We start from the raw sequence: 21,749 nt of genomic DNA on the forward strand, positions 1-21,749 counted from the left end.
TATTAAGATGGCAGAGGAGGCACGACAGGAGTGGCTTGCTGCTCGCATTCCAACTGCTCCTCCACGATCCCAGTCGACGGCGACTCATGCCTGTGTGGGATGGCACCCTCTTCCTTTGGGCTCGGTGGTGTGTAGTGTTGATGTTGCGTTCTTTAGTGCTGCCAACACGATGGGGATTGGTTTGGTGGTCAGGGATCATGAAGGTAATTTCCTTATTGGAAAATCTGTGAAGCTCTTGGGGAGGCGCAGTGTAGCAGAAGGTGAGATGCTAGGAATCAAAGAGGCTCTTTCTTGGATTAAAGAGTTGGGGTACTTGCATGGGTTTGTTGAAACGGACTGCAAGCATGCTTATGATGTGATTGCCTCGGCTGATGGTAATATTTTGGAGTTGGGGATTATTGCTAAGTTTTGCCTTCACGAGCTCTCGGTGCTTCCAGGAATACGATTACGTCATGTGAAGAGGGAACGGAATGCTGTTGCTCATGGTTTAGCAAAGGCTGCGAGAGATATTAATTCACTTCATGTTTGGAATGAACCTCCGTCGTTTGTGGTGGGTCATTTCCATATTCCATGTTCTTGTGATCAATAAATTATCCTCACTTCTCAAAAATACCTCTTGTCACGCTTATCAGATTGTGGAATGAGAAGATTAATTTTCGCTGCAAATTCACGAGGAAAACAAAACTTGCTCTTACAAATTAAAAATTATTACCAGTATCAATCAAGTGTGTTGTGTGTCAATCACATCTTATTTATGTATAAAATGTCTATTTTCTATTATTATCCTTATTCAACCATGCATCTCAATATATCATGATGGGTAGACCATGAAACGTTTGCTCCTTTGTGGTTAATTCTTCCAGAGCGAAAAGAGATTATCAGTGATTTTAAATTTTTATGGATTTTCATGAATTCTCCTTAAAAAAATACAAAGAGAGAAATCTCACCTCATCACACGAGGTTTCTGTGGATTCTTTCACCTTTCTTCTGTGACCACCGATATTGTGTCATCCGGATTTCAAGTCTATAAAAATCCATGAAAATCAATAAAAAAAGTCAGTCAAACTCTGCATAGAGTCTATGAATTTCCTAAATTCACGAAAATCCATGAACTTTTTAAAGTCCAACAGAATCCCAAACCAATTGGAAAATCTATACCTCGAAAATCTTTGATACGGTATTATACCTTATCGAAAAATTCGATATACCTTAAATTCGATATTTTATGATATTTTTCAATACTGTATGACAAGTGTATATCGAGTTTTCGGTATATTTCCCCATGTCGAATTAAAAGCATGACAAATGATGGAAATAGTAAACGGCCCATAGTACTCCATATAAATTTGAAGAGTTTCAAAGTGGAGCGAGTCAGCGCCAACTGCTTCACAAGTCACAATGGTGCAATTCCACCAACACATAATCAGCGATCTCCTGGAGGAGCCCAGCGGCGGCGTCGTTGTCCTCTCCGCCGGCCTCGGCCTCCCCAAACTCGTATCCTCCCTCCTCACACTCCATGACGCCTCCCAGGGCTCTGTCCTCATCCTCAACGCTTCTCCTTCCCAGAAGGCTTCCATCGACGCCGATTCTCGCTTCCCCTCCATGACCGCCGACCTCCCCGCTCACCAACGCCTCTCCCTCTACACCTCCGGTGGCATCTTTTTCATCACCGCTCGGATTCTCATCGTCGATTTGCTCACCCGCCGCCTCCCTGCCACCGCCATCTCCGGAATCCTCCTCCTCAACGCCCATTCGCTTTCCGATACTTCGACGGAGGCTTTCATCGTTCGGATTCTGCGCTCCTCGAATAGCTCTCTCTATGTTCGAGCATTCTCCGACTGCCCCCAGGCCATGATTTCTGGCTTCGCTAAAGCTGAGCGCATCCTCAAGTGCCTTTTTCTCCGAAAACTCCATCTGTGGCCTAGGTTTCAGGTAATGTGCTTCGCATTTTTGCGTTAGCTTTACGGCTTCCTTGCTAATGAATGTGTTAATTGACGTGACAATACAGCTTCTTGATTTGATATTAGGGTTAGTGGCGTTAAAATACACAAACTTTTATCGACTTTTGATTTTACATACCAACTTTGAAATTGGTAAAAAAATACAGAAACTTTACAATTGCTTTAACTTTATCATAATTGAGATATTTCGTCCAACTGATGTGGCAGCTAGGTGGCATGAACCGCGTGAATTTTTAACTTTTGTGAAGATCTAAATCGTGATAAAATTTCAACAATTGTTAAGTTCGTGAGTTTCTGTATTAATTTTGAAATTGGTGTGCAAAACCAAAACTCAGTCAAAGTTAGTTTATTTTAATGCCAATAACCTTGATATGTTATCTATCTAAAATTGTTCCTGGATTTTTTCTGCCATCAAATTTTCTTCATGATAGTAGTGAGCGTAATAGAAATGAAAGGGACTATGCCTTTAAATAGGTTTCTTGTTGTTCATTTATGCGTGTAGCATATCCAATGATGTCTTCTTCACATCAGCATATATACAATCCACTGTTGCTCAGTCTATCTAAACAAATTTGGGTGGATTTAGGTTTATGTTTCACAGCATTTGGAAAGGGACCCCCCAGAGGTTATAGACATTCGTGTCCCAATGTCGACGTACATGATTGGGATTCAGAAAGCAGTAATAGAAGTGATGGATGCTTGTTTAAAGGAGATGAGGAAGACTAACAAGGTTGATGTGGAGGATTTGACTTTGGAGAACGGGTTGTTCAAGTCTTTTGATGAGATTGTAAGGAGGCAGTTGGATCCTATATGGCATACATTAGGGAAGAGGACGAAGCAGCTAGTCTCAGACTTGAAGTCATTGAGGAAGTTGTTGGATTATCTCGCAAGGTACTTTGTGCTAATATCTTTGTTCTACAGGACTTAATTATTTTTTTGTATTTCACTGAAAGTATTAGAATTAGTAATATTGTTTGTAGGTAATCATCTCCGTGATCTTTAGTTGAGCTGCTCTATGACTATAAGGCCTAAATTTTTTTGCTTCATGGCGGTATCCTTTCAGTTGATGTTAAGATGACTAAGAGGGGCTTTTATGGTGTTAATCTACAACCATGCAGGTGGAAAATAATTCTTAAGAGATGATTGCTTCATTGTAGGAGTTTGGACTATTTCTTATCTCATTCCTGAAACGCTTATCTCATTCCACTAGCATTTTTAGCTGATGTTGAGATATATATGCAATAAGGCACATTTTTTAATAAACTGTTAGTGGTGTGTTCAATAGGGAAGTGAGGTGTCCCTTTGAACATGATTAGTCAAGAAGAAGATTTGTTGACTGCTGATATATCGCTCTGGAAGAAATATAAATTTTGCTGGGAAATGTATAACAGCCCTATTTTCCTTCTAAGTCACGACAAGGAGAAGTGGAGAAACTTTTGTTCAAATACAATTCTTCGTGTAGTAAACAATACTCTGTTAATTGGATTGGTTTTTTCATGTTCTGATTTGGACTCACTATGTTCCCCTTACCCCGTTGAAATGAAAAAAAAATAAAAAATCTTAGTGTAGCATCGAAAGTTGCACTAAGGAAATTAAATGTAGTTATGGTAAACCAGTATTGTAGATTAGAATTTGGGTCCTTGGCAAGTAATTTGATAAATTGTAAAATTATTTTCAGATAGGGGAGAAATATAAAAATTAGATTTTGATAGATTGAGAAGCATATGGGGGCGCTGGAGTTGGATAGGAACAAGTTTGTAGTTCATCTGCTAAGTTTCCAAATGCAAGGAAACCTGAGACATTGTTTATCATCCTTGAAGTATGTTTATCCCTACTTTGTTAATGACTTGAAGCTCAACAGGACTCGAGTTCAATTGTACCAAATTTTAGTCACTCACCCATTCCAAATGCGTGGGTTAAGCTTGTGGGTTCCTCTGCAATTTGAAATGGAAAATTGATATTAGTCGTTGGATTAGTTGGAGTTCTCTAAATAATTGTTGAATTGCTCTTGTGCTTGATGTAGAAGACAGCAGGTTTTCTTCCATCAAACTATTAATATTGATGTGGTATTCTTTTTTCGTTTATGATGTACTTAGAGCATTTCAACCGTTGGATAACTCCTTGTGCCTCTATATGATTCTCTCCTTCTGAAAGAGTTTGTATTCATAAATATGATTATAGTAACCCTAAAGTCCAGTTCTGGTAATTTGTTCCTGAATGCTTATAGACATGCCTTTTTGAGTTTTATGTCTCATTGCATTTGAATAGGTATGATGCAGTTACATACCTGAAGTATCTGGATTCCCTTAGAGCCTCTGAGAGTTTTCGATCTGTTTGGATCTTTGCTGAGTCTAGTTACAAGATTTTTGAGTATGCAAAGAAGCGAGTGTATCATTTTGGTAGGTCAGGTAGTGGGAAACCGATTGGATTGGGTAAGATTGCATCAACCAGGAAGAGAAAACTAGACGAAGGGAACAAGGATGAAGATGGTGATTTTTGCTTCCTGTAATACCTATTTTTCAATGAATGTCCTATAATTGTTGCTTCAATTCGTTTTCATCATATGGTGTATGATATCTTTATGATTTGATAGATAAGGAAACCTCTCGTTCCCTTGTCCTCCAAAATTGTTAAGAAGTATATGATGTATATCATTGTTGGATAATGTTTCGCTTTCTATAAATGTACACTAACTATTTAAACTGATTTATGTTTATGTTCTTCGCCTGAATGTGTATATTATCCAACAGCTGCAACTACTGGTTTAGTGCTGGACGAAATCTTGGAGGAACCCCCAAAGTGGAAGGTGTTACAAGTGAGTGAGTGACTTCCATTTATCATTGAGATCCTCAAACCCTTTTCCTTAAAATAAAATACCTCAAGCTATGCCCAATCATTGTTATTTCACAATTTTGCAAGGAAATTATATGAAGTTCTTGGATCTGGTGATTAAAAGCTGACATGCCAATCAGACATTGAATGTATTTTAAGCTTAATTGTGTTTTTCCATTGAAGTTTTCTTCTCTTTGCCTCTATAGTTTATCTTTTAACCCCCTTGTCAATTGTCATTTGAGTCCATTGTTTGACATCCTGATTCCTGAGCCCACCACGTGACTCGTGAGACATTCCATTTATTTGCATGGGAATATTAGCATTTCCATAAAATTCCACAGGTGTAGTTGTAGACTGCAAATAACAAAAGTTGCATAGCTTAGGTGGCAATTGGCAGGAAATAGTTTGTATGGAAGGCACAGCCGCACAAGAAAGTGTGGATAAATTATTTTATGCTAACTTCTAATTTTGGGGTATATGGTGGTCTGATTGAATGATTGCCATTCTATTGAAATATATTGTAGCCATCCTCTTTTGATAATTGGTTTACTTTTCAGGATATTCTCATGGAGATACAAGAGGAGAGACAAAAACAAGAAATTTCCAGACAAGAATCAGTAGTTGGAAATGAAGATAATCGAACTGGAAATATACTTGTGGCTTGCAAAGATGAGCATTCTTGCATTCAGCTTCAAGATTGCATTACAAAAGGCCGGCATCAGGTTTTCAAACTTTATATATCATCGGTGTCTAGTTATCTTTTGCCCCTCCCAATAATTTTTCCAGCTGGCAATCCATGACTTGATTGTTGGTTGCATGTATTGTCATGTGTCTAAATAAGTTACAGATGTTATTTTCAGAAAACCTGTGAGCTCATTTTCCAGCTGCAGGGCTGCCCTCTTTTAAATATACTTTTTCCACAGTATTCATGTTTGTTGGTACCCTCAAACATGCCCTGAAATTGTATTCTTCCATAGGCTTCAATCTAAAAACCATTAATTGGGGCACACTATGATTTCAAGTCAAGAAATATGCTCATGGATGTTACAAGGTTCTTCAAAGTTCAAATTTATGCAATACATAACTATGGGAGTTAGTTTTTCATTCATGAGCCATTACTACCCAAAACCAAAATCCTTGCCCAAACAAGTTCTCCTTAGTCCTTACACAAGAAAATTACCTAGTAGGCAGGCATAGTTTTCTGTGTTAAGTCATCCGCTTTAGGGAGTCTATTAGTGCGATTTGAGTCATCTGACAAGCCCTTGGAGAATTATATAATGTGTGCTACCATGTATCTTATTTATTTTAATGTGAAACATTTGATTACAGTTACCATATTCTTTATTTGTTTCTTTTGAAGGTAATTCGAGAGGAATGGGAAAAATATTTGATGAGTAAAGTGGAGCTGCAGGCTTTACCAAAATTCAACAAAAAGAAACCAAAAACATCTAAAGGTTTTGGAATTCTTGACGGAGTTATTCCCACTGTTTCTGGACAGAAAGCTGACACAAGTAGCATAAGCAAGCTAGAAAATGATGCACTGCTGGCTGCAGCACATGAAATAAGTAAATTGGCAAAAGGGAATAGTGACATCAGTGATGGTGGAACCAATAAAGAACGTGGTAAAGAACGGGAAAAAAGTGAAGGAAAAAAGAAAAAACCAATGTTTAGCAAACCTGATCCAGAATCTGAAACTAGTATTCAATCTATGTCTCCAACCCTAAAACACGGTGGAACGCGAGATGAGCAGAGTCTGTCAATTGCTGGTCCTGTTTTAAACAATGCATCTGAGAGTGAGAATTTGGACAGAAACATTCTACGAAAACATCAAGAACCAGGAAATATCCAGCTCTCATCAGTGTTTTTCCATGCCATGGAGAATGATAAGAATATACTTGATATTTTGCAGCCCTCTGTCATAATTCTTTACCACCCTAACATTGTTTTTGTCAGAGAAATTGAAGTCTACAAATCTGAGAATCCCTCAAAGAGGTTGAAAGTTTATTTTCTATTTTATGAAAATTCTACTGAAGTTCAGAAATTTGAGGCAAGTATACGTAGGGAAAATGGAGCATTTGAATCACTGATCAGGCAGAAGTCTCTAATGATGCTACCAGTTAGTCAGGTCTGATATTATGCACTCTTTAATTTGCTCCCAGATCCTTTATCAGTAAAATGTCTTAACTTTGTTCATTGTTTCATTCTGTTAAAATGCTTTCATCTGCTGTGCCTTTCTGGATCCAAACATTCATTCGTTTCTTCTTTTACGTTCCACTCTCTTTTTCCCTACATTTGCACACTGAGGATACTTTTGCCAACTATTACTAGGAAATTTTGCATGCAAATTATGTAATAATGGTAATATATAGAGCACATTACCTTCTTCCTCAGCTAAATCGGGTGCTTATATTTTCTGCCTCAATATATATATAAAAAATTGGAAAGTTACCTTTGCTAGCTCACCATAGGAGCCATTGTGATGAAGTATAGCTTAGAAATTACTCCCTCTGTCCCATTAGGCTTGTACCATTTCTTTTGGGCACGGTTAATAAGGAAAGTATAATTAGTGTAGTAAAGGTGTGGGGTCCATATTGTTTGTAGTGTAAAATCATTACCAAATATAGAAATAAGACAAGATCAATGGGACAACCCAAAAAGAAAAACAGGACAAGATCAATGGGACGAGGGAGTATATATTTCAAAGAATTCTTGAGTGATACTAAAGGTCGCTCCTAACTCCATTACTTCCGGATGGTCGGAGCAGGAACTCAACTCATGGCTTAATTGGTAACTCCTTACTCCGTTCCTTCCTAAACTCATGGCTTAATTGGTAACTCCTTACTCCGTTCCTTCCTAAACTCAGAATGGTTAGAGCGGATAGCTCATGCACATAACAAACTGAGTAGCTCAACAGCACTTATAGTACGCTAAGGTGTTTGGGCCTATCTTCTAATAATCCCTTCACTCACACTTGTTGCTTAGAGTGGAGTTACCTCTCCATTTTTTCATTGGACCTCGGGGTTTTGCCACCTTTCCCCCGAGCCCCCCACTACCACTATTAATTTTTACGATTTTACCCATTATCCCTCTGTTTACATATATGATCATTGAACCTCTCTAGAAGACTTATAGAAGAGATTGTAGAGTTAGTGCAGCTTTCCTATAGCAAAGAGCCATAAGAAACCTATAATATTATGAGTATGCTATATATGTGTTTATAAAACTTATTTATCATATAGTTAAATTATTATAAATTTATACATAAGATAGTTTAATAATTTCTATAATTTAAAAATAAACAAAAAATCATATTTAATGGAATTTATAATAATGCATAGTATTTTTTAGGGTTAAATTGTCTGTAAATCCATAATGTCTTCACGGAATTGATTTTTGCTCCCAATTTAAAAAATCTGCTTTTAAATACATAACCTTTCATTTTTGTCTCGTTTTTGTCCCGTGACCGATTTTTTCTTACGCCGGCACCGGAAATGACACGGTGGCAGCCGGAATTGATGTGGTGGCAACCGAAAATTGACACCTTAGGCATAATTTTAACATCTTGTTATTCTGTACAAAAAGGAGTATTTTGTTGTAAAGATTAAAAAAACCATATCATCATCTTCTCCAACCCCCACTCCCAAACTCTAATTCCCCTCCCCCCCACCCGCCACCGCCACCACACTCCGGCGCCTGCCGCCCCCTCCCCCTCTCACCTGACATTCCCTCTCTCCCTTCACACCTTGCCTGAACTCGGCTCTTTCCTCCCTCTTTCGCCTCGCCAAGACCGAAGGTCCGCCCCTCCTCCTGTCAAGAAATCTGCTGCCTCTGCGGCTCTGGTACTCCGGCGACTGGTCCACGCTGTTAGTTGTTGCCCCATTCTCCTTCTTCTCTCAATTTTGCCCACTGGAATGAGCCCTGGAACGAGCCCTAATTCTCAGCTCTCGGAAGTCGCTGCTGGTGGTTCGAGAATCGGCAAGTCGATGGCCCTCTCAGGCCGATTCTCCTTCTCGTTAAACACACCACACGCCGATCTCTGCAAATCTCTGGGCTTTAGAACGCTCACGGAGGGGACGAAGCTTCGAAGCTTTGAAGGGATAAAGATTGGATTTTGATGTTGCATTTTTGTTGAATTTGTGGCGTTTGGGGTGTTTGGAGGGCGGCACCGCCGTTTGAGAATTGTTTGTGGAAGGGGATGTTGGGTCGTGTGTGTGTGTGGCGACGGTGGTGGAATGGAGGGCAGGGGGCGGCGTCGGCGTGTGGTGTGTGTGGCGTCGGTGGTGGTGGCGGCAGAGGGCGGCGCCCGCGATGGTGGCGGCAGGGGGCGGCTCCGGCAGGGGAATTAGGGTTTTGGGGGTGGGGGGAACGGGAAAGAAGACGATGGGAGGGGGGGAAGGTTTTTCCTATTTTTTTTTTTTTTTTCACATGTCAAAATTGTTCTTAGGTGTCAATTCCGGCTGCCACCTTGTCGATTTCGGCTGCCACCGTGTCATTTTCGGCGCCGGCGTAAGAAAATACCGATGATCGGACAAAAAACGAGACAAAAATGAAAGGTTATGTATTTAAAAGTAGATTTTTTAAATTAAGAGCAAAAACCAATTTCGAGAAAACGTTATGGATTTACTGGCAATTAACCCTATTTTTTATTATATTATAGAACTATGTTATTTGTATACTTCACATTGTGCATCTTATATACTGCATTTACTATATTATACAGTACTCCCTTCGTTCAGCTAAGATGATCAACTTCTTTTGGCACGGGATTTAAGAAATTAGTGTTTTAAGTGTATTTGGTAATAAAGTGAATAAGTGATTGGATGTTTCCTTGCTTATTTTTATTCCATATAAGAAAATTGATCAACTTAGTTGGGATGACCCAAAAAGGAATATTGATCAAGTTAGTTAGGATGGAGGGAGTAATATATAGCTACTTCTGATTGTCGCTTCCATTACCCTGACCAGGAGGGCTTATGAGTTATGGCCAGCCTAAGGTTAGTTGCCCTATAAGTCAACTAACTTTGCTCAAGTTTGCAATTACAACATTTTTTTGCAAAAAGATTTTTGGATTTATTGTCATTAATCAATTATGCACCATAATCTCCTTATTCCTTAAATTTGGTTGTGTTTAACCATATACGATACATGAGAAAGAAAAGGAAGTTTATATGTACCCCGCTAGATACATCTCCATCCTCAACACCAGATGACTGGGAAAATGTCTATGAAAATTACCTTATGATTGGAAAGAAGCTTTAAAAAGACCAATTAACTTTAGAAGATTTCATGGTTAATTGGTGGGCTAGAATGGGATCCTATCTTATAAACTATTTTGTATAGTTAAATATATGGGATAACTAACTCCTAACTCATGCCTGAATGCCTTCGTTAAGAATTTACTAATGTACTCCCACCGACATGGAAAATAGTCCTAGGAGGGAGTGACAGGTTTTAATAAAAATGGTTGTGATTTGTGAGTGGAGAAGGGTCTCACCTTAAAAGTAGTGTTAATAATGATAATTAATTATATTGTAAGTGGAAAAAGGGGCTCACCATGTGGTAGAATAGGTAAATAAGTTAATATATGGAGGGTAATATATTGTGGGGTAGTGTCCATAAATAGGATAGGACTATTTTTTGTGGACACCCCAAAAATGAAAATTAGGACTATTTTTTCAGGATGGAGGGAGTATATGTCTGGACCCTCTCCATAAAACAGTTGGAGTATAAATTTTACAAATGGAAATTTTTTAGAACAGTAGTTATCTCTTAGCAAATGAAGATGCTTGTTGGTTTTTACGGTTGGTTGGTTGTTGCTTTGATCATGATTCAGGATGACCAGTTTCTGGGGATAAATTCATCCCTGGAGCATCAATCAGTCACTGCCCAAAACTTGATCACCAGAAAAGCTGGTGGGAAGAAGGAAGCAGAAAAAGAAATGCAGGTAGGTGAATATTGAATTATTTTGCACTGTATCCATTTTGAAGTCCATAACATTATGTCGTTTCTTCTATAGATCATAGTGGACATGAGGGAATTTATGAGCAGCCTTCCAAATGTGCTCCACCAGAAAGGCATTCATATTATACCAGTGACTTTGGAAGTTGGAGATTACATTCTGTCCCCACTGATATGTGTTGAGCGTAAGAGTATTCATGATCTCTTTCTGAGTTTTACATCAGGTCGTTTGTATCATCAGGTGGAAATGATGTCACGCTATTATCGAATACCTGTCCTCCTGATCGAGTTTTCACAAGATAAAAGCTTTTCGTTTCAGGTTTTGTAGTGATAAGGTTGCTCTTATCATTTCGAAAGTGCTTGAACTTATTTACCAAGTGAAGTGGTTTATATGTGCAGTCTGCAAGTGAGATAAGTGATGATGTTTCACCAACCAGCATTATATCCAAGCTTTCGTTGCTTGTACTCCATTTTCCTCGCCTGCGTATTGTTTGGTCGCGTAGCTTGCATGCTACTGCTGAAATTTTCGCTACTCTTAAAGCAAATCAAGATGAACCCGATGAGGTCAAGGCAATTAGAATTGGTGTCCCATCAGAAGATGGTGTTATTGAGGATGATATCAGGTGAGGTTCTTGTGTTCTTTTTGTTCGTGAGTTTCCTAATGAGCTATTCGTGCTAATGGTAGTTACAGTTGAACCTTCTTCACCTCCTTAAATTAATACTTGATAAATTATAATCTCTCTAAGATAATAATTTTCTCCTGTCTTGACTTTGGCCCAATATGTAAATGAACAAATTTGATAAGTTAATTAGATACTCCCTCCATTCCATTAGTAATATCCCTCTACTTTTGGGCACGAATATTAAGAAGAGTGTAGTTAGTGTATAAAGTGAGTTGGTGGAAGATATTTTTGGAGTATTATTTTAAGCGAGTTGGTGTATAAAGTAAGTTGGGTCCACAGTTGATAACATTTTAAATGGTTAATTTTTTACTAAAAAAAGGTATGAGACATTACTAGTGGAAAGTCCCAATATAATAATTGAGACATTACTAATGAGATGGATGGAGTGATATTTTTTCAAAATACCCTAAAATTACAAAGATAACTAGGATTAACCTAGTAAATTGCTTCCTCCGTCCACGAAAAGATGACATAATTTGCCATTTTGGTCAATTCACAAAAAGATGTCCTAGCCTATTTTTAGTAATAATTTGTGGGTTCTTTTCTCCACTCACTAATTTAATTAACTTTTTCCACTTATCTTAATTTGTGGGCTCCTTTCTCCACTCACTAAATAAACAACACAAGTTTTCTTAAAACCCGTGCCACCCTCCCGCAGGTCATCTTTTCATAGACGGAGGGAGTATGATTTTATTGTTGTTTACTTTCTATTGAAATTTGAATTAAAATGAATTCATCTCTAACTTTTCTCACAGCACTCAAAAGCTCCTGTTGCGTTTTGGCGTTTTGAAATTGCAACAAAAAATTATGAATGGTTTTGGACTCTATTATTTCTTCCTCAAAAAATTATGAATGGTTTTTTATGCTATTATTTCTTCCTTTTGCATAATCGGATCTTGTAATACTATATCATCCTAAGCACCTTCGTCCTTAACTGGGTTTTAAATTATGGTATCAACAATTTCTTTTAATTAGCTTTGGATCTTTGAACATACTTCATTTGCACCCTGATAATCCAGTAGGTGATTGAATTGCTATGTTATTAAGTTCAAGTTTGTTGAGTTCCCATGTAATTGAATTTAAAATTCGTTGAATAGAAAATACCTCTTTTAATTGATAAATTATTAATTTAGTACATCTCTAAAATAATACTCTCTCTGTCCACCAATTCGTGTCCTAATTTCCTTTTTGGTCCGTCCACCAATTCGTGTCGTACCCATTTTTAGTAACTATTTATACATTTAATAAACAATACATTTTTTCTCCACTCAACTAATAAACAATACACTTTGTGGGTCCCTTTCTCCACTCAACTAATAAACAATATATTTTTTCTTAAAACCCATGTTTCCTCCCCTAGGTCACGAATTGGTGGACGGAGGGAGTAAAATTTTATGGTCTTGAGTATTATATAGAGGTTCTACTCTATATGTCTCAGTATATTTGCATAGCAAGCAATGATAAAAATCTTGTTATCGATATAAGTTTTGGGATATACTTTTGATGATGAGATATATTTTTGTTTGTCAGAGCTGAAAATTTTAATACATCAGCAGTTGAGTTCCTTAGAAGGCTTCCCGGGGTCACGGATTCTAATTATCGGTTGATAATTGATAAGTGTAAAAGCTTGGCAGAAGTAGCCCTACTTCCAATGGAGGAGCTAGTGGAGTTGATGGGAGGTCACAAAGCTGCAAAAACCTTGAGAGATTTTCTTGATGCCAAGTTTCCCACCTTGCTTTAGAGCTTTTAGGTAATGCACTATTTCCCAACATTATAGGATTCTCCTTTTTCATGTTCATTTCATTCTTTCATATTTTATTTAGAAACTAAATTAGATAACGTCTCCAGGTGGGTTAGTGAAAAATATTTACCTATGTTCTTGCTTCTACTTGGTGTGTGTAATTCTGTTGTTGTGAGTTTGAATCTAATAAGAAGTTACTTGTTTAGATAGATGTATCTAATTGTATCTGGGAGATTATTATTTTGTTTGAATTTTGAATTGTACTATGTTGTACTACTTAAATGTTTGGATGTTTAAACCCTTCCTTTTCACATGGTATTTTGAAGAAGAAAAAATGAAGGGAAGATGGTACCAATTTAAGTTATGCAGATGTAAAGCTAGAAAGGAAAATAACCAGGATGATAGTTTACTTTCAAGGTTCCTCAAAAAAAAAAAGTTTACTTTCAAGGAATTGACATGTCCCTAAAGTCAATTTTCAAGCGATTCTGCAAGCAACAAAATCTGAATCTGAATATTTTGTTAATTCAAAATTATCATCAACTAGGTACCATAGTCTTATATTTGGAGTGGCTCGTAAATATATGAGAATCCTTGTGGCAGCTTTAAAGTGTGCTTCATTCAGATCTGATTGGTAACTTGCTCATACTTCTAATGCGAAAGATATGTCATGTCGGCTTGAAGTAAGGTAGAGCGATGAGCTAATGATTTCCCTGTACTTAGTGTGATCTATTGTTTTTCCTTTAGTGTTTGGATCCACCTTCTAGTTTGGCAAACTGTTCTCAACAGGCCGGAAATCGTTGATTGCAGGCATGAACCTGCGGTTAATGGTTGACTGGGAAGGTGAATCGTAATCGGCTAGTTTAGAGGGGGAAGGGTCTGCTCCGGGCCTTGAACCGCCGGTTCAAGGTTCGAATCATTGATTTTTGAGTTTATTTTTTTACTAGAACGTTCATTCGCATGACGAACATTGAAATTAAATGACATTTTTAAATAATAAAAAGATATTAAATAAAATTAAAATATATACCAATAAAAATATGTTTTAATAATAAAATAAAATAATTCACATCAATTACTCAATAAAATCTTGAATTTGAAACGTATATGTTCAACTTCAACTTTGTATAATGATAATTATAGTTAATAAATAAATTTAAATGATTTGATAATGAAAATTGATATTACACATTATTATTATTATTATTATTATTATTATTATTATTATTATTATTATTATTACGCTAAAAATCATGAACTTTGGGTACATTTTCAAACTTTCCATGAACTTTTTTCTTTTACCGAAAATTCCCTGAATTTAAGGTGTTGAACAATTTTTCCATGACTTTTTCTTCCGGTGGAGCTCCTACTGACATGGTAATTTTTAGGCAATATGAGCTGACATGACGCTTATGTGGATTGAAAATTGACACATGAAAAATAATAAACAAAAAAGCAAAAGAAATTGACATGGCTGCTCCTCCACTGCCGCCGTCCACCACAGGTGGCTGCCATTCAAGACCTCGCGTTGCCAGACCTCGATTTCCTCTTCTCCCCCAGACCTTGCGCCGCCATACCTCGATTGCCTTTTCTCCCCCAGAACTCGCACCATTCCACACCCTGCGCCGCCTAGGGTTGCGCCCCCTTCGCGCGGCGCTACCACCCTTCCTCGAAAATTGAACGGAAATTCTTCCATCCCTAACTTGTGCCCTAGCTTCTCCATCAAAGCCGTCACCGCCGCCTCGGCCTTCGAACTCCGGCGCCATCGCCGCGTTTCCATGCGTTCCCCACTCTCCTTCATGCCCGAGGTCTTCCCTCTCCAATTCGTGCCCTAATGTCTTCTTTCCCCTTCAAAATCGAGTCCAACTTTCATCTCTCTTGCTGGTGCTGTTCTTACTGCATCCTTCCCTATTAATAGAATGCCTTCTAGTGTGATACATAGGGATATTCATTTTTCGTGTCTTCATGCATCTTGAGAATCCCTGTTTCTCCTCGCATATTTGGGTGTGTCTATTTTGTTTATGATCTTATTCCCGAGTTGGATAAGTTGTCCCCTTGTTCTATTAAGTGTATTTTTCTAGGTTATTCTTGAACACAAAAAGGATACCGTTGTCTTGACCCACTTACCAAACCTCATTATGTTTGTGATGACGTCACTTTCTTTGAATCTAAACCTTATTTTTCGCACCATAGGCTACATCTCCTAATATGTTACTCTACTCCTTTGCCCATCTCGGCATAAGTGTCTCCTAGTCCTGCAAAATCCTTGCAGGTCTTTACCTGTTGGAAAAATTATGTGTTTCGATGGAATGCCAAAACCAACGATGGAACTCTGTTGATGACCAAAATTTAGCTTATGAATATCATAAGTAGAGCTTATTTTTACAAAAATTAAATAAACTAAAATAAATCCAAATAATAATTATAAACAATATAGAAATATAAAATCCTACTAGTCTACTATAATCAACAATTCAAGAAATTTCTCATATCACATTAATTACAATATTTCTTTCGTATAACTAGAACTTATTCACAGCAATTTACATTATTTTACTATTTTGATTTTACATTTCCCAACAATTGTTTCCAACAATTCTAACATATACATATACATTTCTGCATACATATATTTTAAGTTTTTTTTTTCTTTGCTATGGAATGGTACAACTACTCTAAACATCAATTAAAATAAGAGATATTGAAAAAGGAAGATAATTTACAACTACTCTAAACATTAATTAAAATAAGAGATATTGAAAAGGGAAGATAATTTTCTTTATCTTCCAACTAAAATGGGTAATACATATATATATATATATATATATATGGACACTCTTCAACTTTCAAATAAAAACTCAAGTAAAATTAGAATAATAATTATTAAAAATAAAATATTAAAATTAATCGGGCGAGCTTTTTTGGCCCGAAAACCACGGGCTTTTTAGCCCCGAGCCCGATAAACCCAACGGGCTAATTGGGCGGGCTTTTTAGGCCCGGGTAATCACAAGTGTTCTAAGTTGATGGAGTTTACTAATGAAGTCGAAGGCTGATGGGAAAATCTCAAACTGAAGTCGGGTTCGTGCCCAGCTACAGAACACGAAGACTTTGTTGCACGCGATGCTAAGCTGATGGAAGCATCAGTTTAATAGGACAACATGTTGACCCGTGCACAAATTCACTCATGTTACGTTAGCCATTTGGTCAAAAAGCTCAAAGCAAAGTCAGCCCCTAAACCATATATTGTTCCGAACATTAAATACCTCTGAATATGCATTAAATGTTAATCTCGCTTTTCAGAAAAAAAGTACAAAGATGATTTCTGAACGCGACATCTGTAATTGCCTGGCTTCAAACTTGACGAATATACCCACAGACCAACACGAGTCTTTTTTAGCATGTTTCGTCCCACTCACACACTTCCTAAAAAACTTCCTAGGGGGTCAACCATCCTGAAATTGGTCCAAGTCAAACACACTTAACATTTGAGTTTCTTCTATGTAGTGACCAGAAAAGAAGATGCGTCTTGTTGATATGAGTAGCAGCTATCAAATCATTTAAGCTCTCATTGAATATGCAGTACCATACTTTCATATTCTAGGAATCCCTATTTTTCTGGTGTGTTTAGATTAATTTATGTACCCTTTCGCTTTGAAGCCTTAACATGAGCCATTTTTTCCCCGTGCCTTGTGCACCGACGATCTCTCTTTATTTCTGCCCTGAGCATCACAACATCAGTACGGATGTGCAGATCTTTCATCTCAGTCATTCCTTGCTACAACGGGATGTTCCTAACATATCAAAATTTGAAAAATGCTTTGTCCAACGGCTAGATTCACTATTCGATCTATATATACATCGGAAGAAACATACACGTGGTGGTGGTGGTACACATGAAGTTGATGTGTATTGTTAGGTACACACCCTTAGAAACCAACACCTATCATGAATAGAAACTAGCTCTTCGTTATAAATTTCATGTTTGTAACTTGTGAGTACATTTGTAATTCCTAGACTAGGAGTTTTCAATGTAAACATCCTAAGCCTAGTGACGAGCCCGTTTTTCGTGCTCTTTTTGTGCATTATTTAGGTCTAGATTGAGTCTTCTTTTTGTGTGTTTTGTGTCTTTTTTGTTTGGAATGACACATTTTGGGCAATATGACAAGTGGACGGGATCTTGGACAAAACATGTTGCATTCTGCAAAAGAGGCAAGGCTTGAGATCATTCATGGGCACATCAACAATACTCTTTTTGCCTAGACCAAGTACCGTGCGGAATCCAGTTGTGTTCAAGGGAAAAGCGGTGAGCCAAACTTTGAACGACATCTGAGCAGAGATATCAAGCAAACCTTAAGCAAAAATTGACGTTCAAGGGCAAAATGGCAAGTCAGACTATGAGCAAAAACTGAGCAAAGACATGACACTAACTTTGAGCAAAAACTGGCATACAAGGGCAAAGCGGGCACCCATCAACATAAGGAAAAAAAATAGGCGGATGTTGACTTACCTTTTATAGGGATATTCGACCTGATTTACTTGCCAAAGTATGAGATGTATATCTGATTGGGCTAAGCACACCAGGATACAAATCTCAGCAATCTTGGTTGGACCAAGAAACCCTAGCCGCTATGCCCAAAAGCTCTAGCTACTACGCCTAGAAACCCTAGTCGGCATGGACCTGGCCCAAGGCCCACTTCGCCCTCTATATAAAGATGCACATCCTCTGCGGACGAAACTTGTTCTTACACTTTTTTACATTTTACAATCTTCACAATGTAATCGTTGGAGTAGTTTAGGTAGTCATGGCTTAGTTTAGTTATATTTAACGGTTAATTGCCGAAAAAATCATATACTTTTTCGATTTTTGGTTATTTCCCATGACAAAAAAGTCTGAACAGAAATACATGAATTGAAAATTTAATTGTAATTTTCCCCCGCGTCCATTTTCCGGCGATCTCCGATAGAGCTCCGATCCAATGTGGCATAATTCATTCCATCTGTCAAAATAAATTGATGACTAGGCAGCCACATCGCCGCCGCCTGAAATCCAAATTTCTGAAAGAGGCGCCGCAGATCTGGTTATGTCTCCCTCCTCCTGCTTTGTCAAGAAATGAGCCCTAATTAATGAGAATGGAGGTGAGCAAACTGGAAGAGGAAAGGGGAGGGCGGAGGCGGCGAGGCGAGATGGCAGAGGTTGGAGGCGAGACGAGGGAGGCGGAAGTGGGAGCCGAGATCTGAATCAGTTACCCAAATTTCTGAAAGAGGCGCCGCAGATCTGGTTCTGTCTCCCTCCCCCTGCTTTGTCAAGCAATGAGCCCTAATTAATGAGAATAGAGGGGAGCGAACTGGAAGAGGAAAGGGGAGGGCGGAGGCGGTGTGTGGAAGCGGCGAGGCGAGAGGGCGGAGGTTGGAGGCAGAGGAAAAGTGTCATAGTTCAATGTAGTCATCGGGAGGCCACTCTCCATGCTTTGTTCATGCATGTATTGAAGATAAATAAGTTATTATTTGTGATATAATGTTGAGTTAGATGTGACAGTAGAGAGTTAAACATTTGATCTTGCATTCACTTTGCATGTTGACCATCAATTTTTATTTGCTTGATTCGTACTAGGATATGGACAGTAAAACACTTGAATTACTTAACTAGCTAAAACAAACAGATCGTATTTCTTATATCTCCTTGCGTGGTTCACTGAAATCAACTTGAAGTCTGTATCAATAGAAGTTCCCTGATTAGACAAGTCAAACCATTCACATTTGAACAGGACTGTTTTCTTAATTGGATAGCCCTGATACTCCAGCACGCACACCTCTTCCAAGCGCCCATAAAAGTTTAGCACATATCTGCCATAGACATTGCCTTTAATACAAACGCCACCGTTGACAGTCGCACTATGTTTATCATGATAAGTCGTGTGAAATTTGTATCCATTAACAAAATACCCCGAGTACGTTTCAATCTCTGTTAAGGGCCCAACTGCAAGCAACTTAATATATGGGTTCAAATCGCTGCTAGAAGGACGCCTTGTAGGAATATTAAACTTAATTAATGCTCGATTTACTCGAGGATCGTCTATTGAATTATTTAAATTCATCATACATCGATTAAACCTATCATGCTTCTATTAATTTAAATACTGCACCGAGGAGTTCAGAAATACATGAAGAATTCTAAGAATTCATCAATTCGTCGTTGAACGAGTTAGCCAATTTCAACCCTTCGATTGAAGCCTCAAAATTTCTCCAACCATATTTTTTTTCAGAAATACGACTTCTTCGTCTTTGAGAGAGCTTTCTGTAGCCGCCTGTTTCATCTCAATCGGAGTTCTGTAGAGGAAGTTGGCCATTCTTCTGAAACTGCCAGAACTTGATTTCCTGCGAAAAACTTACTCCAGCTCAGATCTTTTGGATTGTGTCCCGCTCAATCCCCAACGTCAGATGGACGACGATCTTTGAGGATTCCTCTAAAAAAAACCACTCAAGAGGCGCCGCTCTGCTGTTCGCTAATATTTTCACCACGCCGCAAGTATACGGGTAGTTGTAATATATGTAAGCAAGGTCGTATCCCACAAGGATTAGTAGTTCAATCTAGTGATTATCCTAATTCATTATGCTAGAGCTATTTAGACTAAACAAGGAGGTGAGTGGTTTGATTAACTAACAAATTCAAAGACAAAATAAGAACAATCAAACAAAGTGGATTAATTAAGTGATGAAGGTGGTTTAGGGATTAGGCATCGATGGATTAGCAATGGACTTCAAATTAGCTCAATATTAGTCTTGATATTCCTATTTATCTAGAGTGATCTCCCCACTAGTTCTAGCCCCCTCCCGGACGACTAAAACGGTAGATTACAGGTCATAGTTGCCGTCCCCGGTCAACTTCTAACCTATAACTCCCAAAAGCACAAAGGATCGGTAAACTCTCACCCAACTCTCAACCTCCCGGTTTATTGAGTCAATATGTTTCAAGCTCCTAATCTATTATGATTATCCTCTCCCGATTCAAATCACAAATGAGAAATGCATAGAAAGTGGCCAACAATCCATACAAGAAAGAATACTAGGGCTTGCAAAGATAATGACAAGGAAGTAATCAAGACATATATTAAGCATAATAATCAATCTATTACATCATCCATGAGCCTAATCCCCAAACTAATGGGGGATTTTATCCAAACATGTTCACAAACAACAAACCAAAATCAAAGAAATACATAAATGAAAGAGAGAGTAAGAAGTGACAAATCCTATTAATGAGCTTTCTTCAATCTTCTCTCCTCTTCAATGCATTCAATCTTGGTAAAAAGATGTGGTAATGGAGGCTAGGGTTTGGTGTGAATGAATTGGGGAAGATGGAAATGGGTGAGTATGAGGTTGGGGAAGATGAATAATGTGAGGAAAAGGGGGAGAAAGGGGTTTAAGGGCTGAAAAACCCGACTGGGGCCCACTTGGGGAGTCTCCGCTCTTTTCCCGCGGTCCTGGCCCGCGCCCGCGGCCGGCAAACGTGGGGGAGAGTCAGGGGACCCGCGGTCCCGCCCCGCGGCCGCGGGTGGTGACCGCGGGTGTGTCCTGGAGTCGGGGGCAGCTGACCCGCGGTCCCACCCCGCGGCCGCGGGTGGTGACCGCGGGGTACTGGGCGTATTGTGCAGTCTGCTCGTTTTGCTCCGTTCTCCCTCGTCCGGACTCGGATTTGGTCGCCGTTTGCGCTCACGGATTCCTCTCGAGACGTACTTCAATCTCATATATTCAAAATCCTCCAATTAATCATTGATGTTTCCTGAAATTACTCCAAAACTACACCAAGATATCAAATCTTCATAAAACTAAATATTCGGGCACAAACAAGCATTCACAAGCAAAACATGAAGGGAAATGACAACAAAACATGTGGAATTGAGGTACGAAAACCATGTTTGTCATCAGCTCTCACAGAAAACCTAATTTTCGTAATTTAATTTACGTCTGGTGTGTTCTGTTCTGAGAGCTTATCAGTATTTATATTTATAAACACAGGATATTGGCCAGGCTTATAAGTTGGACTAATTTTTCTTCTACAGGGCTCGGGAGTCTTTCGGCCAGCCCGATGATCAAATACAAGGAATAAAGATGGGCCTCAAATGAATTAATTATGATCAGCCTAGATCATAATTAATTTATAAATATTAATTCATTTCACTAGAGAATCAATATTGACTTACCCATTTATTGCCGATGATGAGCCGGGGCTTGTATTTAGACGTATCGAACCCCCATATTTATGATATCCAACATCCATTAATTAATTAAAGCTTCTGACAGTTTATATTAATTAATTTCTTATTAATCCTTAAGTAGTACCACTCAACCTTATTATTGCACCTGAACTTAATCAATCTGCAGGGTTTAGTGCAATAAACCTTTTGAGCTCCTTAAGGGGATGTTATCATCATATACCGGATACAGTCACCTAATACAAATTACCAAATGTCATATATAAATTGTTATCACCCAAGATACAGAGTACTCAAGTTAATATGTAACTCTCACCCATAGTAAGTCAAAGTGATACACAAATTTATATATGCACCTGAAATC

The 21,749-nt window shown here is 38.4% G+C and overlaps 1 protein-coding gene across 3 annotated transcripts; it reads left to right on the plus strand.

Moving 5' to 3' along the window:
• The first annotated feature begins 1,326 nt into the window (after positions 1 to 1,326).
• LOC130994556 (DNA repair endonuclease UVH1) lies at positions 1,327 to 14,062 on the plus strand. 3 transcript variants are annotated; one of them, XM_057919599.1, is made up of 11 exons: positions 1,339 to 1,932; positions 2,548 to 2,852; positions 4,230 to 4,450; positions 4,712 to 4,776; positions 5,351 to 5,515; positions 6,154 to 6,918; positions 10,627 to 10,737; positions 10,810 to 11,070; positions 11,151 to 11,374; positions 12,965 to 13,184; positions 13,920 to 14,062. In XM_057919599.1, exons 1-10 carry the CDS (start codon positions 1,399 to 1,401, stop codon positions 13,173 to 13,175), a joined length of 2,862 nt encoding a protein of 953 aa, XP_057775582.1. In that variant the 5' UTR covers positions 1,339 to 1,398; the 3' UTR covers positions 13,176 to 13,184; positions 13,920 to 14,062. The 3 variants fall into 3 exon arrangements, with proteins under 3 accessions (XP_057775581.1, XP_057775583.1, XP_057775582.1); XM_057919598.1 differs by lacking the exon at positions 13,920 to 14,062 and having other exon boundaries at positions 1,327 to 1,932; positions 12,965 to 13,433; XM_057919600.1 differs by lacking the exons at positions 12,965 to 13,184; positions 13,920 to 14,062 and having other exon boundaries at positions 1,336 to 1,932; positions 10,810 to 10,936; positions 11,151 to 11,289.
• The last annotated feature ends 7,687 nt before the right edge of the window (positions 14,063 to 21,749 follow it).

The sequence above is a fragment of the Salvia miltiorrhiza genome, chromosome 7, assembly GCF_028751815.1.
Source record: "Salvia miltiorrhiza cultivar Shanhuang (shh) chromosome 7, IMPLAD_Smil_shh, whole genome shotgun sequence".
Taxonomy (NCBI): Eukaryota; Viridiplantae; Streptophyta; class Magnoliopsida; order Lamiales; family Lamiaceae; genus Salvia; species Salvia miltiorrhiza.

What these genes read in the sequence shown, in the direction of transcription:
- LOC130994556 (XM_057919598.1), top strand. Translation starts at nt 1,399, where the DNA reads ATGGTGCAATTCCACCAACACATAATCAGCGATCTCCTGGAGGAGCCC. An exon ending in TGATGCTACCAGTTAGTCAG is followed by an intron (nt 6,919 to 10,626) that starts GTCTGATATTAT and finishes ATCATGATTCAG; the next exon opens with GATGACCAGTTTCTGGGGAT. An exon ending in AAGCAGAAAAAGAAATGCAG is followed by an intron (nt 10,738 to 10,809) that starts GTAGGTGAATAT and finishes TTTCTTCTATAG; the next exon opens with ATCATAGTGGACATGAGGGA.